Source organism: Neltuma alba, unplaced genomic scaffold, assembly GCF_004799145.2.
Source record: "Neltuma alba isolate B1F8T4 unplaced genomic scaffold, ASM479914v2 tig00005275_pilon, whole genome shotgun sequence".
In the NCBI taxonomy this organism is placed as follows: Eukaryota; Viridiplantae; Streptophyta; class Magnoliopsida; order Fabales; family Fabaceae; genus Neltuma; species Neltuma alba.
Window position 1 is genome coordinate 375,295 of NW_021634044.1, and position 24,015 is coordinate 399,309.

The 24,015-nt window shown below is 37.7% G+C and overlaps 3 protein-coding genes across 3 annotated transcripts; 1 reads left to right on the top strand and 2 right to left on the bottom strand.

Moving 5' to 3' along the window:
* Nucleotides 1-543: 543 nt before the first annotated feature.
* On the bottom strand, nt 544-6,170 carry LOC114747280 (proline--tRNA ligase, cytoplasmic). The gene is made up of 12 exons (XM_028935585.1): nt 5,995-6,170; nt 5,832-5,917; nt 5,450-5,542; nt 5,012-5,128; nt 4,448-4,635; nt 4,025-4,091; nt 2,875-2,997; nt 2,637-2,789; nt 2,276-2,560; nt 1,938-2,156; nt 1,197-1,290; nt 544-848 (listed from the first exon to the last, which is right to left on the bottom strand). The coding sequence occupies exons 1-12, from the start codon at nt 6,035-6,037 to the stop codon at nt 784-786; spliced, it is 1,533 nt and encodes a 510-aa protein (XP_028791418.1). The 5' UTR covers nt 6,038-6,170; the 3' UTR covers nt 544-783.
* An 831-nt stretch (nt 6,171-7,001) lies between these two features.
* LOC114747281 (PSME3-interacting protein) lies at nt 7,002-10,054 on the top strand. The gene is made up of 7 exons (XM_028935586.1): nt 7,002-7,165; nt 7,333-7,407; nt 7,726-7,783; nt 8,097-8,152; nt 8,363-8,425; nt 8,630-8,698; nt 9,724-10,054. Exons 1-7 carry the CDS (start codon nt 7,109-7,111, stop codon nt 9,970-9,972), a joined length of 627 nt encoding a protein of 208 aa, XP_028791419.1. The 5' UTR covers nt 7,002-7,108; the 3' UTR covers nt 9,973-10,054.
* Nucleotides 10,055-11,729: 1,675 nt separating this feature from the next.
* Nucleotides 11,730-18,006, bottom strand: LOC114747279 (ABC transporter B family member 11). Its single transcript, XM_028935584.1, has 13 exons — nt 17,846-18,006; nt 16,958-17,300; nt 16,713-16,767; nt 16,445-16,620; nt 16,113-16,334; nt 15,770-16,008; nt 15,102-15,627; nt 14,733-15,006; nt 13,697-14,565; nt 13,286-13,552; nt 12,921-13,184; nt 12,505-12,798; nt 11,730-12,409 (listed from the first exon to the last, which is right to left on the bottom strand). The coding sequence occupies exons 2-13, from the start codon at nt 17,267-17,269 to the stop codon at nt 12,053-12,055; spliced, it is 3,855 nt and encodes a 1,284-aa protein (XP_028791417.1). The 5' UTR covers nt 17,270-17,300; nt 17,846-18,006; the 3' UTR covers nt 11,730-12,052.
* Nucleotides 18,007-24,015: the final 6,009 nt, after the last annotated feature.

Here is a 24,015-nt window from a genome sequence, read left to right on the forward strand (position 1 = left end):
ACGCGGCCTTGACCCGTTTTAAAATAGTTCTAATTTTTATCAATCAAATCCACCACTTTTTGATAGGTTTGCAAGTTAAGCCCGTAGACTCAACCTATATTACCGGTTTTACTCCTGTCTCTTGAATAATGATTCTAAATTGGAGCAACACGTCATGTCGTTAATTAGACACGTGGCACCACCAAGCTTAAGGTTGCTAAGCTCCACTCAATCTGGGGGTGGCACTTATATTCGTACTTTTAAACTGAGCTCTTTCATTTCCAGTCTGAAATACACGGACTTGGCTTTTACCGGCCGTTAAAAACATTATTTCACCGTCATACTAGCAGCTTCCAACTCCAAACAAACATGGGCTCCCAACATCTGTAAAGGGTGGCTTCATGAAGGCGGACACCGATATCAGTCAAGATGAAGTGTCTATAAAAGGCCCAAAAAGTGGACGATAATCACAAATAATTGCCTCCCAGTTGCCCCTGGGGGTAATCAGAACCAACACCATCACAAGGGCGCAAGCAATACTAATCTTAAGACGCGTTCAGGCCAAAAGAAAATTCTTTTTTTTTTTTTTTGGTTTCAGAGTACCAAAAGAAAATTCTTTAAATCATGTAAGATAAAAGACCAACGTAAAACCTATCACTTTAAAAATGCCCAAACAAAACAAAACAAAACAAAACCAAAACTACCGTTTCTTTTCCTCCCATCGGATCCAGTCATACGCGGCAATAATGCATATTTTAATTCTAGTTTTAAGTTGAGTAAAAACCACAACCAGGAGCCAATAACCTAGTAACTTCTTCCCCAGTATGACCATTTCTTCGCAGATCTTCCTGATGCAAAGCATTTGGTACCTAGGGAAAAACAATCAACAAGGTTTCAGAAAACAACTTTATCGGTAATACCACATCGAAGGTTATGCATACAACACCACTAGAGAGTTCATTAATAATTAACTTTCAAGTGTAAAAACAAAAATCGTGGTTAGCTAATTCATCTATTTGTAAGGCGACTTTACTAAATTGACATTCGAGTCCGGATATAGGGAGAAAATGCGAGAATGTAGAGCAACATTAATCAGTATGAAGGGAGCTGCAGTGTTTAGAAGTTGCAAACAATGTTACTCATCTTGAACTCCATAGAAATATACATCAAACATAAAATTTACTGTTTAAATCGATTGATGACAACAACAATAGTACCTTCTGGGAGCTCTGGTTGATCAAAGGGGCTACACAGGGTCTTAGCCGCTCCCATCTCACCCTTTGTCCTTGCTTTCACGTCTACTTCCACCTCCTAAAACATTGTATATCAAAATTGTTAGTAATAATTCCCGACCAAAAATAACATCTTCATAGACAATACTCACGTAGCAAATTTGGAACACAGTATTACAAAATACCTTTCCCTTTTTTGGATAGAAAGTACATATTATAGCATTGCCGCATAACATATCACCTTTTTGGTTTATATCCCAAGTAAGAGCCAAATAGGAGGGCTTATTTCGCAACTTGGAGTAGGTGATACATAAAAATAAGTGTTTCATGCCTCCCTAAGGATTTGGCCCAACCTTAAGCCACACACAGCTTATTTCCAAGAGTTTTTTTTTTTTTGGTGCCATAACATCAGTCATAATGGGCCTGCTACAGGCACCCGAATATGAAACGTTACGAAACAGTTTATGCTTTCCAACTAGTGAAGAGTGATTATTCTATTTTATCTGAAACTTTGCGATGTCATTAAATTGAGGCACAATTGCAGATTGATTAATAAGAGAGTCTTCAATTTCAACCAGCCACACAACGTAGGTAGTATAAACAACAAAGTTAAGACCCTTGAAAACAACATATTGCCTAAAACAATGCCAATCTGAAGAGGTCAAGACACTTGAAATCAGACACCCCAAAAAAAAAAAAAAAAAAATCATTTCGCACAATTCATACCTCCTCATCACACCAAGGAGCCAAGATCATTTTTCTTTGGCTCAATGCTTCCACAAACTCATCCCAAGTATGTATAACCTGAACACAAGCATCACGCTTTCGTCTCGCTTCATCAAACAGGCTCTGTTGAATACTATGCAGCAAATCTTTGACTTGCTCAACCAAACCAGCATTAGGGATATCTATTTTTGCTGAATTATCACGTCGGACTGCACGGACCTGCAAATGATGCAAAAGAGAAATATTTATATGGTGTCAATTGACTAAATGACTGAACAAGAATGATGACTAATGTGCGACTGCAAAAGTTAGTTTAACAAGAGGAACAACTTAATGACCTGCTCATTTGCCAAGTCCTTTGGTCCAATTTCAATCCTTAGAGGAACACCTTTCATTTCCCAATGTGAATACTTCCAACCAGGGGAATAGTTGTCCCTAAAGTCTGACTCAGCACGAATCCCAGCTTGGCACAATGTATTCACAGTTGCAGAACAGGCATTATATATACCCTGAGTATCAGCATCTTTGTATGGGACTGGAATAACAATAACTTGGACTGAGGCTACTTTAGGGGGTAGCACCAATCCCTTGTCATCTCCATGAACCATCACCATCACGCCAATCTAATGGAAAAAAGCAAAAATATGAACACAATGGGGAATCCTGAAATGTGTTTATATTGTAGAAGTCAAAACTTACAGTTCGAGTACTGTAGGCCCAAGAGTTCTGCCAGGCCATTGCTTTCTCTCCCTTCTCGTTTTCAAAGTTTATCTCGAACATTTTAGCAAAATTTTGGCCCAGACAATGAGAGGTTGCACCTTGTATGCCTCGACCAGTATTTGGGACGAATGCCTATCACAAGTTACATCATAGGTTTATAAGATTTAAGCCACGATTCAAATGGATCAGCCTGCATGCAAGCACATCGGACATTTACCTCAACACTAGTGGTGTAAAGTCCACCAGCAAACTTCTCCAGCTCACTTTTCTTACCCTTGATGACAGGAATTGCCAAATATTCTTCATATATTCGCCTATACAATTCCAATATCTCAAGGACCTGAAACAGGTTTAGTTCAGAATGGTTTCTAAAACATTACACTCAGAAAAAGAAAGTGCTCAAGAAAACATAATTTCCATGTGTTAAACTCAATTTCATCCGCAATACCAATTTCATGAAGTCAACTGCAAGAGGACATGTAATTCCGATCAGACAAACTCATGTTTACTGTCCAAATTATAGACACTATTTTTACGCTTGATTCTTTCTTTACAGCGATATTGTTCCTTACAATAATGTAAATCCTGGCACCTTCTTGATATGAATTACTTTGATTATTTTACTTGATACATCTCACTAGCAATTTCACCAGGCAGTTACAGTTCTACTTTGTCCCTCGATTAACCAAAAGCCTTCCAATATATGTTGGTTGCAACCATATCATCCTTGAACCTGCTACAATCATTTGATGGATGTGCAACTTCGTAATCCAACGTGCACTACCACATCAAATGATAACCCAAAAATACAATTTCAATCCAAATCTCACCCACTGCTCAGCTAACACTCCCCAGTAACAGAAACCAGCGATAGAAGTCATCAAAATATCATATTATTACCTCATGAATTTTCAAGGTTGAGCCCTCATCTAAACTACTTGAACCCAAATTTCACCAGTAAGTTTGGTAAGGTCCAAACTAGGTTCTAATTCATTATCCCTCAACATAAGTCGTTTAGTTTGCAGAATACTATCTACGGATCACACACAAAAAGCTCTTACCAAATTGGGTCAATTAGTTCATGAAGGGCTGGAACTAAAAGAACTTCATAGCCAATTACGTTGCTCTTAAACCACCAAAAGAGAAGACAAGTAGAACTATAGAGCTATACAGCTCTTGCTAGAAAATAAAAAGGAAACTGTTGACACAGAAAAGAAGCAAAACTGGGATCTAACACCAGTCTAGCATACAAAGACTAGAAAAAGGCAAAGTTGAGCCCATTATGTAAATGATACCAGAGGAGAAATTCTATACAAAAAGGTTCTTCATATCAAATTTGAACCAATGACATTATGCAAACATCTTACCTCAGCATCCGCCTCCTCCTTTGTTGCAAAAGCAGTGTGTCCTTCCTGCCAAAGAAACTCACGACTCCTGCACTCAGAGTAGTATTAGAATATGATAAAGACATCCTAACTAAAATAAAATAAATACAAATGTTAGTAAGTGCATCTGAAATTCAATATTTAAAAATTACAACATATTTTAAAGCATTAATCACAACATATTTTGAAACATTTTATTGGTTACATAGATTAATATTTAAAAACACACACATCAAATATTATTCTGCAAAAGCATTGCAACCAATTTACCATACCAGGAAGTTCCACAGATCATAAAGAAAACAAAGGTGACTGTATTGAGTTAAAAAGTTCACATTATTTAAAATAGCCAAAACAGCACAACAAGTAGAGAAAAATAAAGAGAGAAAGAATTTTATTTAATACCTGATAAAAGGTGTAGGATTGCTGAACTCCCATCTAACAACATTGCACCACTGGTTAAGTTTCAAAGGCAAGTCCCGATGTCCCCTTATCCACTTAGAGTAGTATGGATACATTACAGTCTCACTGGTTGGGCGAATAGCAATAGGAACTTCTAAATCGGTTTCCCCAGACTTTGTTACCCAAGCAACCTAATAAAAAACCATCAGATTAGAGGAACAGCCATAATATTATCCGGGAAAAAAAAGAGCAGCAGCAATGGTGCATCAAAATGAAAATATCATTCCAAATAGTAATAAAATCAGAAGTTCAAAACTTCTCATTATTCATATAAACTCATCTTTAAGCTCAAAGCTTCCATTAGCTGAATCAGACACAAACTTCACGAACTAAATCTTCTATTGTATTGTAAAACAGATCATCAAGTATCCGAGCAAACCAATCTCCATGACAGAAACAGAAAATGTTCAGATTCCCAGTAAACACCTAAGGGCATGACAATCTTGACCTCATGCAGTAACCTCTCTGATTATGTTAACTGACGAAGGACAACTTAAAAAATCTAACCTCTGGTGCAAAGCCCTCAACATGATCCTTTTCCTTCTGCAAAACTCCAGGCGACACAAATAAAGGGAAGTAGCAGTTCTTGACTTTCATTTTCTTTAATTCCGCATCAAAGAATTCCTGCACATTGTTTTTTCATATCACGAAAGAATTTAAGAATTCTGAATTCAGGAAAGCCGGGAAGAAGGCTACCAAGTAGAAAATCCATTTCCATGTTTGAGAAACCAGAGCTTTTCATGGCTGCAACAAAAATGGGATTGATTGAATATGCCGCAACATTAGACATAATGAGAGAAGTTCTAGAACAGGGGGAATAGCTAGTATACATCAATGCATTCCCCCATTTATTTTTTAAAAAAAATCTTTAAATTGTTTTTTACAGTTTACCAACGCTAAGATTAAGATACCACCAATGGTCTTGTAAAGAACTTCAAATCTTACTTGCATGACCTCCCATATTGACATAGCCCATGGCCTTAGAATATAGCATCCAGAAATATCATAGTATTCGATCATTTCCCCATTGACAACCACCTGTCACATCAGAATAAAATTAATCAACAAAAGCATTACTCTCTTTATTGGAATTTATGTCTGGAAAGCCAGATTCAATCGAAAAGAACAAATAACGGGTACTACTTTTCCCCTAAGATAGTCAAGGTCAGGTTTACTTCCTGCATCTCAGGTATATACTCACTGCTATTACTATTGGATTGTCACTAAGCAAGACAGTGAAATACGATCAGATCATACCTACTTAGCCTAAATAGTTCTTCAACACTGTCAAAAGAAATTCTAATGGATTAAAATTGGAAACAGCTACCTCAGAATACCACTCCCCAAAGTTGTCTGCCTTTCGATGAGAAAGTCCTAGACCTGTCTCTTTCTTCACCTCCTTCTTCTTCCCACCTGAAATGTTTCGAATTTAGATACTAAAAATGTGGAAACTGACACAAAATGGAAGCAGAAAAGGCACTACCGCTTACCACCAGATTGTTTTGCAGAAGGCTTTTTATCCATCCCAGCCATCCGGAATGTCGACCTGACGAAACAACTACGCCGGACGAACAGCCGACAGCGGTGAAGGAAACGCTTGTTGGATAGCAATTGAGATGGCGCAGTAATTAGGGTTTTCCGCTTTCGGAGGCTATCTTCTTTGGAAAACGATGACGCGCCGTTTTTTTTTTGGTGGCAAAAAAAAAGGCGCGGGAAACTTAAGAAAACTTACACTCCCTTCGTCTGCTTTTTTTTTTTTGGGACCAGAACGTCTGTTATTTGAATTTTCGGTTCATAAACTAATGAATTGAATCCGTTAGATTTTTTCTTTTATTTATTTTAACAATTAATGCTTTGTCACAATTTTGAAAATAGTAAAAGTAGAATATATATAAAATTTAAAAAGTAATTAACGTTACCTTAAAATTTTAAAGTGACATGTAAATAAAAAAAAATTTCTGTTAAAAGTATCAGCTAAACAGAAACCAAATGCATAAAATAAGAATCAAGACCCAAGTTTTAAAATAAAACAGTAAGACATTTTACAGATTTCATACTACTATTATTTGTTATCCTTAATATAATAGTTAGTTGATTAATTAGAATAGATTAAGAAAACTAATTAAGTTAATTATTTATGATAAATAGATGTTGTTTTTCCTAAAATATTCTCACTAATCAAGTGTATTTACTAGAACTATTATTATTATAAGAACTGTTTTTAAAAAATAAATAAATATAAAAGATAAAATAAATTAAAATCTTATATTTAAAATCAAAATAAAAATCAAATAAAATTTTTATATCGAATACAGAAGTTAGCAGTATAACATAATAAAAAAGTATTTTGATGGAATCAAACTATAACTGTAAAAGAGTTTGTCTCGCGGAAAAATGTTTTTTAGAAGAGTAAGACGAGTTTTAACTAACGGGGCTACCCAAAATTAAAAGAAAAATGCCACTGGCTGGATGCAGGTTGAACCGCTCGCGGCTCCGAACGGACGAGAAGCGTATTCTTTCGGTATTGGCGTGCTTTTTTTTTTTTTGGACTCAGGTATTGGCGTACTTCATCCAGTCGCAAATTCGTCGAGAGAATTGAACACGATGGCTGAAGAATCCCAGCGTCCGATCAGGCTGATGAATTTCGTCTCAGAAGATCAAGTAAACTTTCCCTTAAACCCACTGAAGCTGAAACTAACCCTATGCGCTCTAGTTCAAAGTTATCGTTTTAATTTTTATTTTCTATTTCTCGATTTTTTGAATTAATTTGAAGTTTGTGTTATTCATCGATGGTTCCTAATGTAAAGGGGTGTGTGTATTCTGAACAGTTGGCTGAATCTAAAAGAACAAGGGGTGAAAGACTTGAAGACGGCACTGCCCAAAGGGATAGACCCCTCTACGAGGTCAGCTTTCATTGTTCGCTTATGATTCATTGTGATGCCTATGTGTTCCAATGGCTGAAGGGGTTTGCCGAGAATTGATTCACTGTTTATGTTTCACATTGCTTTGTCTAAAGAAAACTCTCGAGTGACTACACCATGTAATAAATTCTGTGATATGTAAGGGAGAAAGCCACAAGAGAGACTCAATCTTACAGCATGGATTTGTTCTGTATTCTTCAGCCTTTATACTCAAATGACTTCCATCCATTGCGAATGGCTATATGGAGTCATTTACTGAACTCAGCTGCTATTAGATTTAAATTTTTCCCCAATTTGCAGATTCTAAAGGAGAATAAGGACAAGCGGGATGCAGAATTTAATGAACGGTTCAAACATAGTGAGTATTACATTATGGTTTTTTTCTCTTATGTAGTGCTTGGGTTTGGACAACTAGCTTTTGGGAGATGGTTTAGAGTAGGGAATATCTTGCTTATTGAAAGCTGAAACATTTTCGAAGATATTACATTTGGCCTTCCCAAGTACAACCTAATGCTGCTGTTGTTAGGGCTGCCATGTTTTTTGCCAATATTAACATTGTCTTGTTTGATTGCCCTTTTTGGAGGAAGGCATTTTATGCTGCAAGTCTTCTTTTTTCAGATTGATTTTGTGCCATTACCATTTGAAGATTAACCCTTCTTCGATCCTTACAGGACCACCTAAAGCTTTAGATGAAGATGAGACTGAGTTTCTTGATAAATGGGAAATGGTAACCCTTATTTTTTCCAACTATCGTTTTGAAACGTTTTATGGATGGAAGTTCCATCTTAGGTTTCATTTGAAGCATTAGAAATGTCATTTTCATTTGGGTTTTATTCATAATGTTATGAATTATTCGCAAACAGTTATCTTTTTTTTGGCAGGAAGAGTAATATTGCTTTTTAATGATTTGAATTTCTGTATCTTTATAACCTTTCAGACTAGGAGAGAATATGAACGACAAGTGGCAGATGACGAAGCCCAACAAATCCAGAGTTTTCAAGTTAAGTCCTGACAATTGATGGGATGATGATAACGACTCTTTGAAGTTATAATACTGTAGCAATTTATTGTTTATAATAGTCAATTTTCTCTTAGAAAAATGTCTTTTCTTGCTATTGTAAAAGTGAATTTGTCATGTGTGGGTGCCCATATTTGATCCATGGTTTTACTAAGTACATTTTCCTTGTGCTTTTTTCTTTTAAAGGCAGCAGTGGCAGCACAGTCCAATATTGTACATGAACTTAAGCAAGGAGCACCTCGTCCTGTTTTCCAGGTTGTTTTCGGTGAACTTTTAATATACAGTGTCTTTTTTGGTTCTTCTACTTTTTAAGTATGTAATAGCAATTTTGATTCTATTTGTACTGTGAAATCATGTTTGCATATTCAAACTATTGTGTCTTAGTTGCTCCCTGGCTGCCATGACAACTTATTTCATTTCTTTTTTCCATTTTGTCACAGATCTCTTGAGGAGTGTCTGTTGAATAAGATTTTAAAATAATTTACGCTTCTAGGTGGAAGACTTCAGTGGTTTTACTTTGAAGGGCTTGTGTCCTTCATTGCTAATTTGACATTTATCAAAAGTTACTTCTATTGTATATTCCCTTTCTTGAAGTGCTGTTTTTGAAATTTTCGTTCTAGCTAGGTAGTTTCCTAACATCCCAGGCCAAAACTGTTTTGATTCTGCAAGTCTTACAGTAAGAAAACCAGTATTTCAATGTCTCTCTATTGCAGTCTCCATTTCTATTCTTCAAGGATGCAGACAGTAGTTATTGGTGAGGGACAAGATGGTGTCAAAAAAACAATGGAGATTTCATATTAAAATAACCAATGCGTTCTTTTTTGAAGCCAGAAATGACGAGTGTAGCTAAGGAACAGAAGTTGTCACTTGATATTGATTTTTTTTTTTTTTAACTTAGTAACTATAATATGCATCAATGAGTAAATGCATATTGCGTTCAGTAAGAGATACATAAAAGGATCGTGCTAATGGCTATTGTTACCAACCAATTAATTGCCGCTTGGGATGATTAACTTATGAACAGTGTCTTAACGTTGGTGGTTTCTCTTTCGGACATCACGGGAAGTTTACCCGGGTGTTTCTTTTTCTTTCCCTGTGTTTTCTTTTCCTAGCCATTGTAGTAATTGGCACTGGTGCTAATGGCAATAAAAATGGAAGGTTTCCTAGAGCATGGCGGGCTTGAGTGCCAAAGAGCTGGCACCTGGGATAATTGTTTTCATATCGTGTCTTGATGGCTTGTTCTTCACTAATCTTAACTAGAAGACTGTTTTGTCTTGCAGGAAGAGAGGCCTTCCGGAAAGAAAAATCCAGCACCTCGTTCATTAGGCATGATTATTAAAGTCAAGCCCCAGGCTAAAAAAGCCCGGGTAGACGCAGGAAATGCAGAAGCAGCTTCAAAAGTAGGCACTGATAAGCATGAATCTTCAGAGCCAGCGCAACCCTTGAACGGTGAAGCTGCGAAGTCCTGTGAAGTTGCCCAGTCTGGGCTCGTCTCGTATAGTGATGAAAGCGATGATAACGACGACTAGTTGTTTTATTTTTGTTTCCAGTGGGGTTATGTTATTTTAACTAGTTTTTTCATATGTCCTATAAATGTCCCTTTCTGCATGATCCCCACGCGTCTTCCCACATGCGTCAAATATCAGTGCGAGAAGTGGCCGTTATGACTTCCCCCCGAAAATGGAGGCAGGGCAATCAATATTCCAATGTTACCATCCATCAAACAATCAGTTATCTCTGTAAAAAAAAAAAAAGGGAAAATCAATCAGTTATCATCAATTATCATGTCAATCAGTCAATTATTAATATCTATATATGAATCTATGCATAATAAAATTTATGACAATAAAAAAAAAACCTCGATTTGGCGGGTTTGCGAGGTTGAAGTCGAGCCAAGCAATATTGTCCATTGTGCCATCCTCAAGAAGAGAAGGCGCACTCAATTTTTATTATATAAACGTAAAGAGAATTATAATCAGCAATGGCTGGGTTGTGAGAGAATGGAAAACTGAACTTTTGGATTTGGAGCCGTGAGATCGAAAGCGGTGCGTTGTCCGAGGGGCTGCCACTTGCTTTATCCAGGAGTGAATGGGGGAAAGAAATGATCAGGTTTGCAAACACCAGAGGGATGTCATTGTCATCTAGAAGTTGCGCGATTGTTTAATATTTTATAATACATTACTTGTTACCTTTGCTTCTATTGTTAAAATCTAGCACTAGTGCCTCAGGTGCGATCCCATTAATTTCCCACTTGAATTTAATTGATCTATTGGTGGCAGGTATCATAGAATTAATTGAGTATGCCGTGCAAGCGGCCTGCACACACAGTCAATGGCCAACCGTCACTGTTAGTTTGTTACACAACCACCCCCGAGTTTGGCGTCATACTATCTGATCTCTTCATCTCTTATTATTTTCTTGTAACTACTACCAAACTATGTTGACTTCCAAATCATCATCATCATCATCTTCCCTGGTTTAGTTATACATCATGTGTTGTCATGCATGACCTTCGCACTTATCTGTTCCTCCCTTTTATCCTTTATCCAGGCTCGCCGTCACTGTCCCTTTACGTCGCCAAACCCTCACAGCTCAATTCCTCCAATCAAATTGACTTCTGAGTTCAAAACCCAAGAAACGACACATTAACAATCGTCGTCTTTTAGTTACCATCAGATTCTCATCAAAGCATGCCGTTGATTCCAAAGTGAGAATAATAGTAATAAAAGACTTGATCTTCAAGATCAAAATTATCAAGATTTCGCTACAAGCGTTTTGTTAGCTACGTCCTCCGACTCTTGAACAGTGAACCGATTCCCTTGTTAAGGTTTTTCCTTGCCAACAACGTCATCCAGTTCAGTGGATTTAATTATTTACTTTAAGTGGTTAAGTGTATACGACATTTGATGAAACATTTTAAAATTGAGGAGTGGATGCCGATTAGGTAACAAACCATCATCATCGCAAAAACTAATTAAGCCCCGAATAAAAACAGACGCCGAGGGACAACTGATCATAAATTTACAATTTCTCAAATTACCCACTCGGGAGTTTCAGCATATTTTTTATAACCGTAGCTATTATATATATTTAATATATATATTCTCTATGAAAGAAATTAAATTGGTTATTTTAATCACATGAAAAGATATGTTCAGTGAGTTATTCAAAATACAAGAATTTATAAAACGGATCGCTTCAATAGTTCAATGACTTGAAAAATATGATTATGCTCTTGACGTGAGAATAGATATATTTATTACGTATGCCATCTTCAAAGCCTTATATTTTAAACACAATTCAGAATTAAAATATAAAACTAAAAAAAGGGAACTTTTAGGACACTATATATCAATCTCATGTATATATGTAAATTTTCTAGTATAATAAAAGCAGAAGCCGCAGGCGGTGCTTAAACCTTAAACGTCACACCGTGCCTCCACGTGCCCTCGAAGCAACTGCTGTATTTCTAAAAACAAAAGCAGACTTTGTTTTTCCCCTCGCGGGCCACCGAACAGGCTTGCTACTTGAGAGAAAGGATAGCTTATTTGTGCTTGTATTGATTTTCAGCAAAAGAAGGAAAATAAAATCATAGAATGGAAGCGAAGGTCATACAGTGGAAGCACTGGTATGAAGCTGGACTAGGGAGGCATAGAAGCCGTCTTTAATGTTAATCAACGTCTCATGCTTTCCTTTCTCCACTATCACTCCGTTCTTGACCACCGCAATCACATCCGCATTCTTTATGGTGGATAGCCGATGTGCCACGACCACCGTAGTCCTGTTCACCATTACTCTGTCTAATGCATCCTGAACTACTCGCTCCGACTCTGCATCCAACGCACTCGTGGCCTCATCTAGCAGTAATATCTTTGGACTCTTTATTATGGCACGTGCTATGGCCACCCTTTGTTTCTGGCCCCCTGATAACTGCAGTCCTCTCTCCCCCACCACCGCGTCATAACCCTGTTACCACAGAAAGATCAGCTTACTGATGAAATCCTCCCAAAATAAATGATGAGCAAGTAAGGCTGTAAGAGTTTTGTTGGGTTTGTCTTTACATGGTGCAAGCCACTAATGAACTTATGAGCGTTGGCTAGTTCCGCAGCGGCTATGATTTCCGCTTCCGTTGCATCGCCTCCTTTTCCGTAAGCAATATTGGCACGGATGGTGTCATTGAATAACACTGGCTCCTGGCTCACCAGCCCCATCTGCTGTCTTAACCACTTGATCTGAAACGTTCGGAGTTCTATTCCATCAAGCGTGATCTCGCCTGAGTCTGGGTCATAAAATCTTTGCAGCAATGCGATCACTGTCGACTTCCCGCTTCCACTCTCACCAACAAGGGCCACTGTCTGCAAGTGAAAATAATAATAATAATAATAATAATAATAATAAACTGATGGATTATTAGCTTCAACGTGTACTTTAATTTTGTTCACCAGGACTAAGGGGAAAAAGAAAAGAAAAACTTTACCTTGCCCGAATGAATAGCCAAACTGAGGTCTCGGAAAATTTGTACATCTGGCCTAGACGGATATTTGAAGCTCACGTGACGAAGCTCAATTTCCCCCTTCACGATATCCAATGTGGCGCCAGACTCGTCGCTGGAGTCTACTTTGGACTTCCTGTCAATTAGTTCAAATATGGAAGAAGTGGCTGACTTGGCTTTGCTAGAATCTGGAGCCATCGAGCTCGACTGGGAAACCGCCATTGCCGCCATTGTCAGAGCAAAGAAAACCTACCACCCATCAAAGCATCTGAATTAGTCGGAAGGAATTACAAACAAAATGTTGGAGCGGATCGCTCTCAACAGTACGTATTCGAAGAGCTAGCTTGTACCCGAAAAACGTCAGAGAATGTAGTTCTGCCAGCATCCACAAGTCTAGCTCCGGCATAGAAACTTGATGCGTAGACGCTAAAAAGTAAGAAATACGAACACCCAAATCCTGTTCCACTGATCAGGCCTAGCCGTATCCCAGATTTCATGGGGCCTTCGCATTTCCTCCTATACAGTTCCATTACCTTTTCTTCGGCGCAGAAAGAAGCTACTGTTCTGATGCTTCCAACAGCATCATTAGCTACTTGGCTTGCGTCTTCGTACATCATCTGCATCAATATAATCCGCATCATCGTATTGAGAAATTTCTATATTAAAACTGGAATAATAACTGGAATGTATAGCAAACGTAAAAAAAGAAAAAAAGGAATATTAAATTGGAATGTATAGCAATAAGAAAGAAGCTGGCTCACCTTTGCATCTGCACTAAAACCCTTCATGAATTTCATTTGGACATATCCATTCACCCCAATCAGGGGAATAAGTACCAGAATAACCAAAGCTAACTCCCAGCTCGCAACGAAAGCAATAATTAAACCGGTCAACGTTGATGCTATATTTTGAATCAGAAGACCTAGCGCATCACCGACAAGGGCTCTCACGGTCGAAGCATCAGCCGAAAGCCTTGCACCTATTACTCCACTTGAGTGCTCTGGCTCATCAAACCAACCGACCTCCATGTTCACAACCCTCTCAAAACACATCAGTCTGATGCGTTGGATTAACTTAGAGCCAGCTACAGAAAACAAGTATCCTCGGGATGGAATTGCGAGCAGAGAAGCAATGCCAAGGGCCAAAAAAATAAGTGCCCAAAACTTGGAATCTTTTTTCATCTCATGAGGTGGCTCGTAGAATGTTTTAATAACAGAGGAAATCAACAGACCAAACACCGGAAGAATTGCGCCATTTATTATGGCAACCACACATCCAAGCAGAAGCACTGGAATTTCGGGCTTGTTGAGGGAAGCAAGGCGACGGATTGGAACAGCTGGCAATTCTTTTTTCGCGTCTAATTTTTCAAGTTCAGGTTCGGGGACGTTAACTACAGTGGGCATCCCAAATGGTACTGAAAATGAGTGCCTGCTACTATTGCCGATAGATGATCCTCGACTGATGGATCTCCGAAGTGACCTCCTTTGGCTCGATTGTCTGAACGATTCCATGGAAATTTCGCCTTTATTTTGACGCTCTGAAGGTTCCTCTGACTCTCTGTTTACTTCTTGCAAGCGTATAAGCTGAGAGTAAGCTCCCTCGGGATCCCTGAGCAACTCTGAATGCGTTCCTGATTAATAGACACATAAAGTTACAGTTAGTTATGCAAACGATCGAAACTCCGATTTTTTTTTTTTTCGGCCAAGAAACTCCGATTATTTGAAATTCGATTCTTGTAAGTCATGGATCGATGGAAAGGACTAATATAACGGCGGCGCTAATTAGTTTGTATATCACCTTTTTCAACCATCTTTCCTCTATGAATCACAGCAATCATATCGGCATTCCTTACTGTGCTCAGTCGATGAGCCACAATAACAGTAGTGCGGTTGACCATGACCCTATCTAGAGCCTCTTGAACTATCCTTTCAGATTCTGCGTCTAGAGCACTCGTCGCTTCATCTAGAAGAAGTATTCTTGGATCTTTTATAATTGCTCTGGCAATAGCAATACGCTGTTTCTGTCCACCAGATAGTTGAGTTCCATGCTCACCAACCATTGTGTCGTATCCCTGGGTTTAACACGGGGTTAGTAATAAAATTTAAGCATATTAATGACTTTGAAGGTAAGTAACTTCTTCAATTAAAATCGGTTATAAGTTAGGACCTGTGGCAATTTGTCAATGAACTTAGCAGCATTTGCAAGTTCAGCTGCAGCTCTTACTTCTTCAATCGTTGCCCCCTCCTTTCCATATAAGATGTTATCCTTAATGCTAGATGCAAACAAGACGGGCTCCTGGCTGACGAGGCCGATTTTACGTCTAATCCATCTCAGCTGAAGTTCTTTCAAGTTGATGCCATCAATAAGAACTTCACCTGCCTGCGGATCATAGAATCTTTCTATTAAGCTGATAACTGTCGACTTCCCACTTCCACTCTCTCCAACCAGGGCAGAAGTGGTGCCACTTGGTATATGAAGAGAGAATCCATTGAATATTAGCTCCTCGGGTCTTGTCGGATAACTAAAGTAAACATCCTTCAACTCTATGTCGCCATTAATATCCTCGAATGTTTTACCGCTTGGATCATAGGCGTCTATCGCTGGCTTTCTCTTTATTGTCTCGAACATTTTATAAGCTGCGGCTTGACCAGCAGCAAAAGCACTCAAGCAAGGGGTGGCCTGCCCAAGAGACCTGTCCACGCAGCAAAATGAATTGAACAATGCTTCCATTTATGTCTATAGCCGTGCATATGGTTGAGTTGATACAGCAGCAAAAATAGGAAATACTTGGCTCAGTTAACACAAAATACAGTGGGGGAAATGCGGCTACTTACATGGAAGCGGTTAATATAGCGACAATCACATTGATCACCGTACCGCCGTTGTATCCTCTTTCCAATATCATCTTTGCGCCGAACCATACAGCCAAACCATAACCACAGAAAAAGACAAACATAACCGTGCCGAAACCCAGGCCGGCTACAAAACCTTCGTGGACTCCTGATTTGTAAGCATCCACAAGAAATTTGCTGTACCTAGCCACTGCTTGCTTTTCGCCTGTGAAGGATGCAACCTGGATATGCATAAACAACCAGAGATAAGATCTAACTCAGCTCTCAGTCATGTGATCTCGATAGAATTTCCCATAATATCAATTCAGCTCTGGCAACAACTTACAGTTCTAATAGAGCCCAGAGTTTGTTCGACGACATTTGCTGCTTTTGCATAAGCTGTTTGACCACGGGAAGCCATCCTTCCTATGATGAAGGCCATGGATGCCCCGGCCACCACTAGCAATGGAAGAATGGCCATCATGACGAGTGCAAGAAGCCATCCTTTAACAAATGCGACCACGAAGCCGCCAATGAATGTTGAAACTAACTGCAGAAATTTCCCAACCTGTTTCAAACAAGAAGGCGTTTAGAAAATAGGAGCTCCCGAACAATGAAAGCACCACCAAATATTCATCGGCGGCTTTTTGTTTCTAATTTGATTCAAGCCTTCAATACCTTCTCTCCCATGGCATCCTGTATGAGAACAGTATCACCCGACATTCTCCCTACCACCTCTCCGGTGTTTGTTTCCTTATCGAAGAAAGTAACGTCTTGTCTTAGTATGGTTTTCAGATACAATCCCCTTATTCTCGCAGCCTGTCTTTCCCCCGTGACCATCCAGCAAGACACCTCTGAAAAATAGAAAGGAAGCAGGGGAAAGCAACTCAGATGAGCAATCAAGGCCAGGCATTCCCAAGTAATTTTGACAGTTCAATATACTTACGAAGACATGCTGCCACACCACTTCCAATTGCCAAGTACACAAATTTCAAAGAAACCTGCAATTTTCCGAAAATTCAAATAACAGAAGAAAGACAAGAGGTTCAAACGCATAGTTGGAAACTTGTACTAGATTTCCGATGTCGACTACGTTGCTTCGGGAATTTATCGAACCAAAGTCAAAATTTCAGATGCATCTCTTTCTAGCAAGAGATATGAGATGAAGATGATAGTTACGGCTCTTTTTACCTTGGCAACTTGTGCAACAGTGTCTGTGCTTTGCTGGTTACTTCCGAAAACATTGATCATTTGGCCCATCAGTAACGTCATGAAAGGCAAACCCATACCATTTCCAATGGCCCCAATGGTGCCAACGATCATTAACAGAGTATCAGTAGAATCCGCAAATGAGAACAGCCTGTGAAATGGAACTGTGTCGGCCTTTCCTTTTTGCTTGGCCATCTCTCTGTTTTCCTCTTTTGTGCTGGTTTCTGCCTGATTCTCTGATGCGGTTGCCTTGCCATGCCCAGTCGCATCGCCATCCAAGCCATTCTCACCCATGTCAGATAAGCGATCGCCTTCTATATTTGCACTATGGAAGAAAATCGCTGCGCAGATCAGCAACTCAGAAAGCAGACTCGAAAGATCGAATCGAATCATATGGCAAAATAGCCAGCACTAATTGCCATGGATTGAGTTGACATTAAATAATTGAACCGGTAAAGATTGTTTCAAAGCAAATCAACTTCCGTGGCCCAGTTGGCATTTCATTAGTTCATTAAACGTGTAATTGTGAAGCTTTTAACGCACGTCAACTTAAAGCAAGAAAAACCAAAAAACAGAAAAAAATGACAAAATAAGTGGAAAATTTGCAACGTGTGGGATCTGAGAATTGCCAAATAAGAAAATCAGCCCACAGTCGTGAAGCTTTTTGAGTCGGCACTTGTTTTTATCCCACCTGGCTGACGAACAGAGGATCAAAGACGATGAAAGATACATCGTCTCATTAAATTCTAGCAAAACACATTACTTAGTGGAGCACCGATTTCGCAGAGAGCTGATCCGGACAGGAAAGCAAGGACGGTATATAATTTTTCATACACTCACAAACTACACAGAAAGAAAATAATGGATTACCAGGTATCAGGGACCGAAACGGAGGAGGAAAACAATTCGCCCTTACAGTATTAGCAGCAGAAGAAGAAGAAACCATGAAAAAAGGGAATCTCTACAAGAATACAAAACACTACGACGGTGACAAGGCTGTCATATGCAAAGAAAAACCCAGTGTTCAAACACTGAAACAGAAGAACGACGGAGGAAGAAAAAGGGAGGGGTTGAAGAAGCATTCAACCTGAAAATAATTAAAAACTTATAAGGTTCTTAATTAATTTTGATAACTCTCTTATTCATTAATTTCTACTGTAGAATCATGATCATACTCCTCCGGTTATAAGATATTTATGATATTAAATATATAAAAAATTTGTATAATTTTTTAAGTTACATATAAATTTTAATGGGGGATCAGGGCAAAATGGAGAAATAAATATTAAATATTTATATATTGTATTTTTACTAAGTCCATATGAAAGAATATGGTACGGATTAAATGAGTAACATTTAAATGTACTAAACTAATAAGATAAGAAATATTATTATATTTGTGTTGATTCTTTAAAATATGCCTACGAAAAAAAATTAAAACTGAAATATCTCATCAAAACAAAGGGTGAAACAAGTGGGTCATAAAAAAGGAGGGGGGGGGGAAAACAATCCTGAATTAGTTGGAGCAATTAGGTGGGAGCAATAAAATAAAACAAAAGAATCTGCATAAAAGGCCGTGAGCCGTCCGTAAAAAAGAATCCATGGGAGAAAGAAAGAAAGAACAAGAAGAGCGAAGGAATGGATTGAAAAGAGTTGAGAAATTATGGGAATACAGAAAGAATGAAAAGTGGAAGGGATTCAGTTGTAGTGGCGAAGCCTCTAGTTTTGAATTAAAAAAAAAATAAAAAGAGACTTGAGGGAGAGGCTGCAAATACCAGACTCGTAGGATGTTATATATTATGAGTTATGACTACACATCTGCAGATTCCTGAACTCAATTATTGCGTCCCAAATGCTGCGTTGTATGCTATCCGTGTCACTGAAGAGGCTCACACTTCACACACATTACATGCCCCCTTTCCTTATTGCGTTCTTAAATCAAAGGCAAACAGTTCCTTCCACGACAGCTGACTCCCAATATATAATATCTATGGCGTGAATAATATAATATAATATATATATATATTATGTATTGGCGCTACCTATCTGTTTGGCTGGTCACATCTGCATCTTTCTTCTCCTTTTAATATTTCACAATATATTTAATAATGCCCTCATACGCATCTTCTCGGAAGAGGCAAGAAATACACCACCAATATTGAATTCGTCCCCGTTATCGAAGTTATATATAATTAATAAAAGTCCTTTTTAGACGTCTCGTGATCGATCTTTATCATTTTTATGCTTCGATTAACTTTGATGCGATGAATAATTCGGTGTTTCCTTGGTGGACAAGATAAATCGAAGGCGACTTCCACCCCAAAACAAGTTTTCTCCTTCCCCAATTCTGTTGTAAACTGCGGCCATACATGCAATCTTAGTTCCGTCTGCTTAATTCTGACTGCGCGTAATATATGCATAGAATAGAAACGAGAAGGGCTTTACCAAATTAAACAAAAAAACAAATAAGGGCTGTAATTAGTAATTACGGTCACAGGATGTTATCGAAGACGCGGTTATTAATTTTTCTTTATTAATATTATCCTAAACATAAATTCTACTTTGTAATGGTAGTAGCGTGTCATTAATTACAGTGTATTTATTATAATCTATTTAACCAGTACGGTCATCAGTTGATGAGAAGAAATTAGAAATGTTACGTTTTCCTACACGGAGGTTGCGATGTTTGCAATTGCAACTTCTGCTGCGTCGTCCATTTGATTATTCCGTTATTTGAAACAAAATAAAACATGTTATCGGAAAAAAAAAACAAAACAAAATGTAAAATAAAAGGTGACATTCTTCCCCACATATCAAATTACTAACAAGGGGTGAAAGGACAAACAAATCATGGATTTTTGAAAATCCTATTGACTCCAAAAATTGAGGGATTGTTTACTCATCAATGAAACTTTTTTTTTTTGCCCCCTTACAAAGTTACTTTCTGAGAAGCTCATATAATATTCTCGCTCCCAAAAAAGGTGAAGCTAAGTGATGAGCATTTTATTTTTAATATTAATAAGACAAGTGCCATTTATTACTTGTGAATTACTCCTCCGGTCCTTATTATAAGACCCCATTTGACTTTTTATTTGGTCCTAATTATAAAATCCCAATCCATTTTATCTCTTATATTTATGCATTTTTTTTCAAGATAATCCTTCTAATAATGATAGTTTTAGCCAATATACTTAAGTAGCAAGGATATTTTAGGAATGACAACACTTATTTATTATAAATAACCAACTTAACTTACTTCCTTAATCTCCTCAAATAAATCAATTGGGTCTTATAATTAGGACCAGGAGTAATAAATTTAGAAAGAGTAGGTTTCGAAAATTGATAAACCACTTATTGGGTACGTGCTTGAAAGGGACCAATTTTCTGAAGGTGAGAAATATAAATTAGTTATAATTCAAACCAAGAAAAAGCTTTCACCCAGAGTTGACCAGACAAGCAGCGAGCTCGTATTAGTTGAATTAGGCCTGTGGGTTTATATATGCAATGATGAATGAATGAATAAAAGCCGCATTTGGTAGCACTTGCGTAAACCGCAGAGCTTCCAATATTAAATCCGTATGCGGTTCAGCGTGTAGTTGGGGGCTCTCCAATAATTTATTGGGCGTGTGTGTTTTATAACCTCGCTTACGGAACAAATTAAGTCAGCGAACGCAATATATATATATATATATATATAGTTAATATAATTTTTGATCCTTTAAATTTATCTTCATTTTGATTTTAATCTTTTAAGTTTCAGACCATAAGTTTTAATTTTTCAGTTTTTTTTTTTAAATTTATAACATTGGTTCCTATAATTCAATAAAAAAAAATCTGGACTATGTTGTCTTTTGAGGAACCAAAACCTATGGTTTAAAACTTAAGGGACTAAATATTATATTAATCTTATATATATAGATTGATTTTAAAGTTATAGACACATATACAGAGCAAAAACACCTCCATTTTTCTCTTCCTTTTTACTTCGAGTCATGCTCATAAGCGGCACATCCGCCCTGGACATCCGTGGAAGGAAGATAACATAAGACGTTCAAGGCCCCCGTAAAATTGTTACTTCCTAGTTGTTCGCGCATTAGATAAAATTTTAGACAAGTTAGTGCCCTTTCCTCTATGTGTGCGTGTGGACAGGGCCAAGAATTTTTAAAATTTAGTTACAAGTCATTTAGCAGGCGTTTGCAGGGTATTAATTTTCAGTGAAGGATACAAAAGAACGTGTTCTCAAATTCATGGTAACTATTGAAAGTGAATAGAAAAATCGTCACTGCAATCTATAAATCATTTTAATAATGTTTATTTAACGTTTTCTTACTATGGTTCCAAATCTCATAGTCTCAATTACACTAAGTGATTGTTCGGGTAGCCCAAAAATATTTTTTAAAAACATTTTTAACAAATTGAGACGAAGTTCTCCATGTATTTATTTTGTATACTGTAAAAATATTTTAAAAATCATAGTTCTATTTCTGCCAAAAAAAACCCCTCAAGTGTCTTCCTTAAAACTTCCTTATCTTCAGCGGAGTTATTAAGAATATTATACGGAGGATGAGAGTATATAATATTATTGATAATTTATTAGAAAAAGCTAGAGCATAATAATAATATTATTATTATTATATGGGAGATGCCCAGCAGGGGCTGAGCGCATGAATGATGAGAGGGTAAAGTAAAAGTAGAGTGTAATGATGGGGGAATGAGAAGGAGAGGGAATGGGAAAGCGAGAGAATTAGTAGAGAGCATAATGATGATAATATATATTCTGCTGGCCAGGAATGCTGGGTGCGGAGGCAGCATCTAACCATTTGGAGTTATTTAATGCTATTTGATATATATATATATATGTGTGTGTGTGGATGCAAAAATCCACCACATTATTCAACCTAATGCTTGCCAAAAACCCCCCATAATAAGGACAGAGGAGAAGCCCCTTCTCTGTTTCACGCTCTGTTTCTCAGGCTTCCCGCCCTCCTTTTTTTAAATATAAAAAGGGAGCCGCTTGGCTTTTAGCAAGAAAACGAATCAAAAACATACCCTTTATCTGCCTTCTGGCTCGCTTCTGATACTCTGTCTAGCCTCCCCAAGTTTTTCTATTTTACGAAGAAGACGCATCAATGTCCCGGATTTTTTGCATTTATTACGCACATATAACGTTCTGGTTTTCAATCTACGCTCAATCTTCCTGTGCCTAAATCTCCTGCCCTTATATAAATTAATCCTCAGAATCTTTCCACATCCACTACAACAAAAAGCTAGCGTAAGGAACGCGTCCCCTTAATTTGGTCCGAATCGGGAATTTATTTGCTGCACATGACGCGCGCCTACAACTTTGGCTTAAAAAAAGCAAAGAAAGCGAGCTCCTGTGGATGTCATCCATTTCTGATTCCTGCACAGCTGCACTCCTATGAAAGAAGGAGCGATACAAAATGTGGGATGCTTATTATAATAAGGGAAAGCAGACTGTGGACTTTGACTTGTTTGTTCCGATATTTTATGATTATCTTAGCCTGTGATTTTCTTAACAAAACAATTGCCGCCTCAAAGAAGAAAGACTGGCCGATAGCCATTAATAATAATAAAGTGATTTTTCGGCTGTTGGTTTCCGGTTTTCATATTATACGCTCAATAATTGTACATCATTGGCATAGTTAGTTGTTCCGGCTATAAGACGCTGTTATGAGCCCAGTCAAATCAATTCAGCTGCTTTTCACCTGCACATGTTGGTTTGATTGGCACCAGCACGCATATATCTATCGAACGAGCAACTGAAGTTTTGGTTCACTTTTTTTTTGGGTGTCTGGTGCCAATTTAGCTGGGAGACTTCTAACTCCCACTCTTTATACTCGGAAAAAATTTACTCTTTATTGCTCGTCTGCCTGACGGTACTTTTGGCATTTCCAAACTGATGCATCATTTTTTTAGCCTCAGTCAAATAAATTTATCATGTTAGATCTTGTTTGGAGTGATAGATTGAAGCTTTCAACAATTTTTCGATCATAATTTATTAAATATGAGATAGAAGTGTGAGAAAAAATTTATTTCCATTTATGTAAAAACGATTATGTCAAGCAATTCTAGACATGTACGCATTTAGTCAAAGTGCGTAATTTTATCTCCACGTTCAGGTGTTTTTTGCCAAGAGAAAACTATGGGTCATCAGATCACCATATATGCACCATTAGTCAAAACGAGCGGTAGCAGTTATTGAGTCACTGCAATATGCGTCGTCGCTGTCTTAGGGTGACTACTGCTATTGCCGTATCATTCTTGATTGGCAATTTGGGTTCCCGACGGGACGGCTTGAATAAAATCAGTAATCAATAAATTATTTGAAAAGTGGGTTAGACGGTTCGGCTTGAATATAACGTTCACTAGAATCATGGTTGTACAGGGAAATAGATCCCGACATCATACTTAATTACAATCAACAGGGCGAGCCAGTCTCTGTTTTTTTTTTTTGGGGGGGCAGAAAAACATATGAGAAATTAAAAATGTGAGCCCTGGGATCCGAGAGAATATATTTGAGACTCTGAAGGAATCGTCTAGATTGTCTTCTCAAAGATAACAAGGCATTATTCCCCCCCCCCCCCAAAAAAAAGATAACAAGTCAAACAAGAAACCGGGCAAGCAGTCTCCACACTCAACCCCATGCAGTATTATACATTTATACTACGTCTAATTCTTAATATAATATATTATTTGAATTTTATGTTATTTCTAAATATAACATCCAAATTCACCTTATCTCTCATATTTATTTTTTTTCTCAAAATAATCCTTTTAATGATGATAATTATAGCCAATACATTTGATTGGCAATGATATTTTAGAAAAGAGAATACTTATTTATAACAAACAACTAATTTAACTTATTTTTTTAATTTACTTAAATTAGTCAACTAACTCTTATACTTAGGATCGGAGATAATACTACACCTGTAATTTTGCCATCATTGTGGGTGGGGTGATCCCAAAGTCAAAAAGCGGACTCCCAAAGTCAACTACTCCCAAATATCATGCACTCC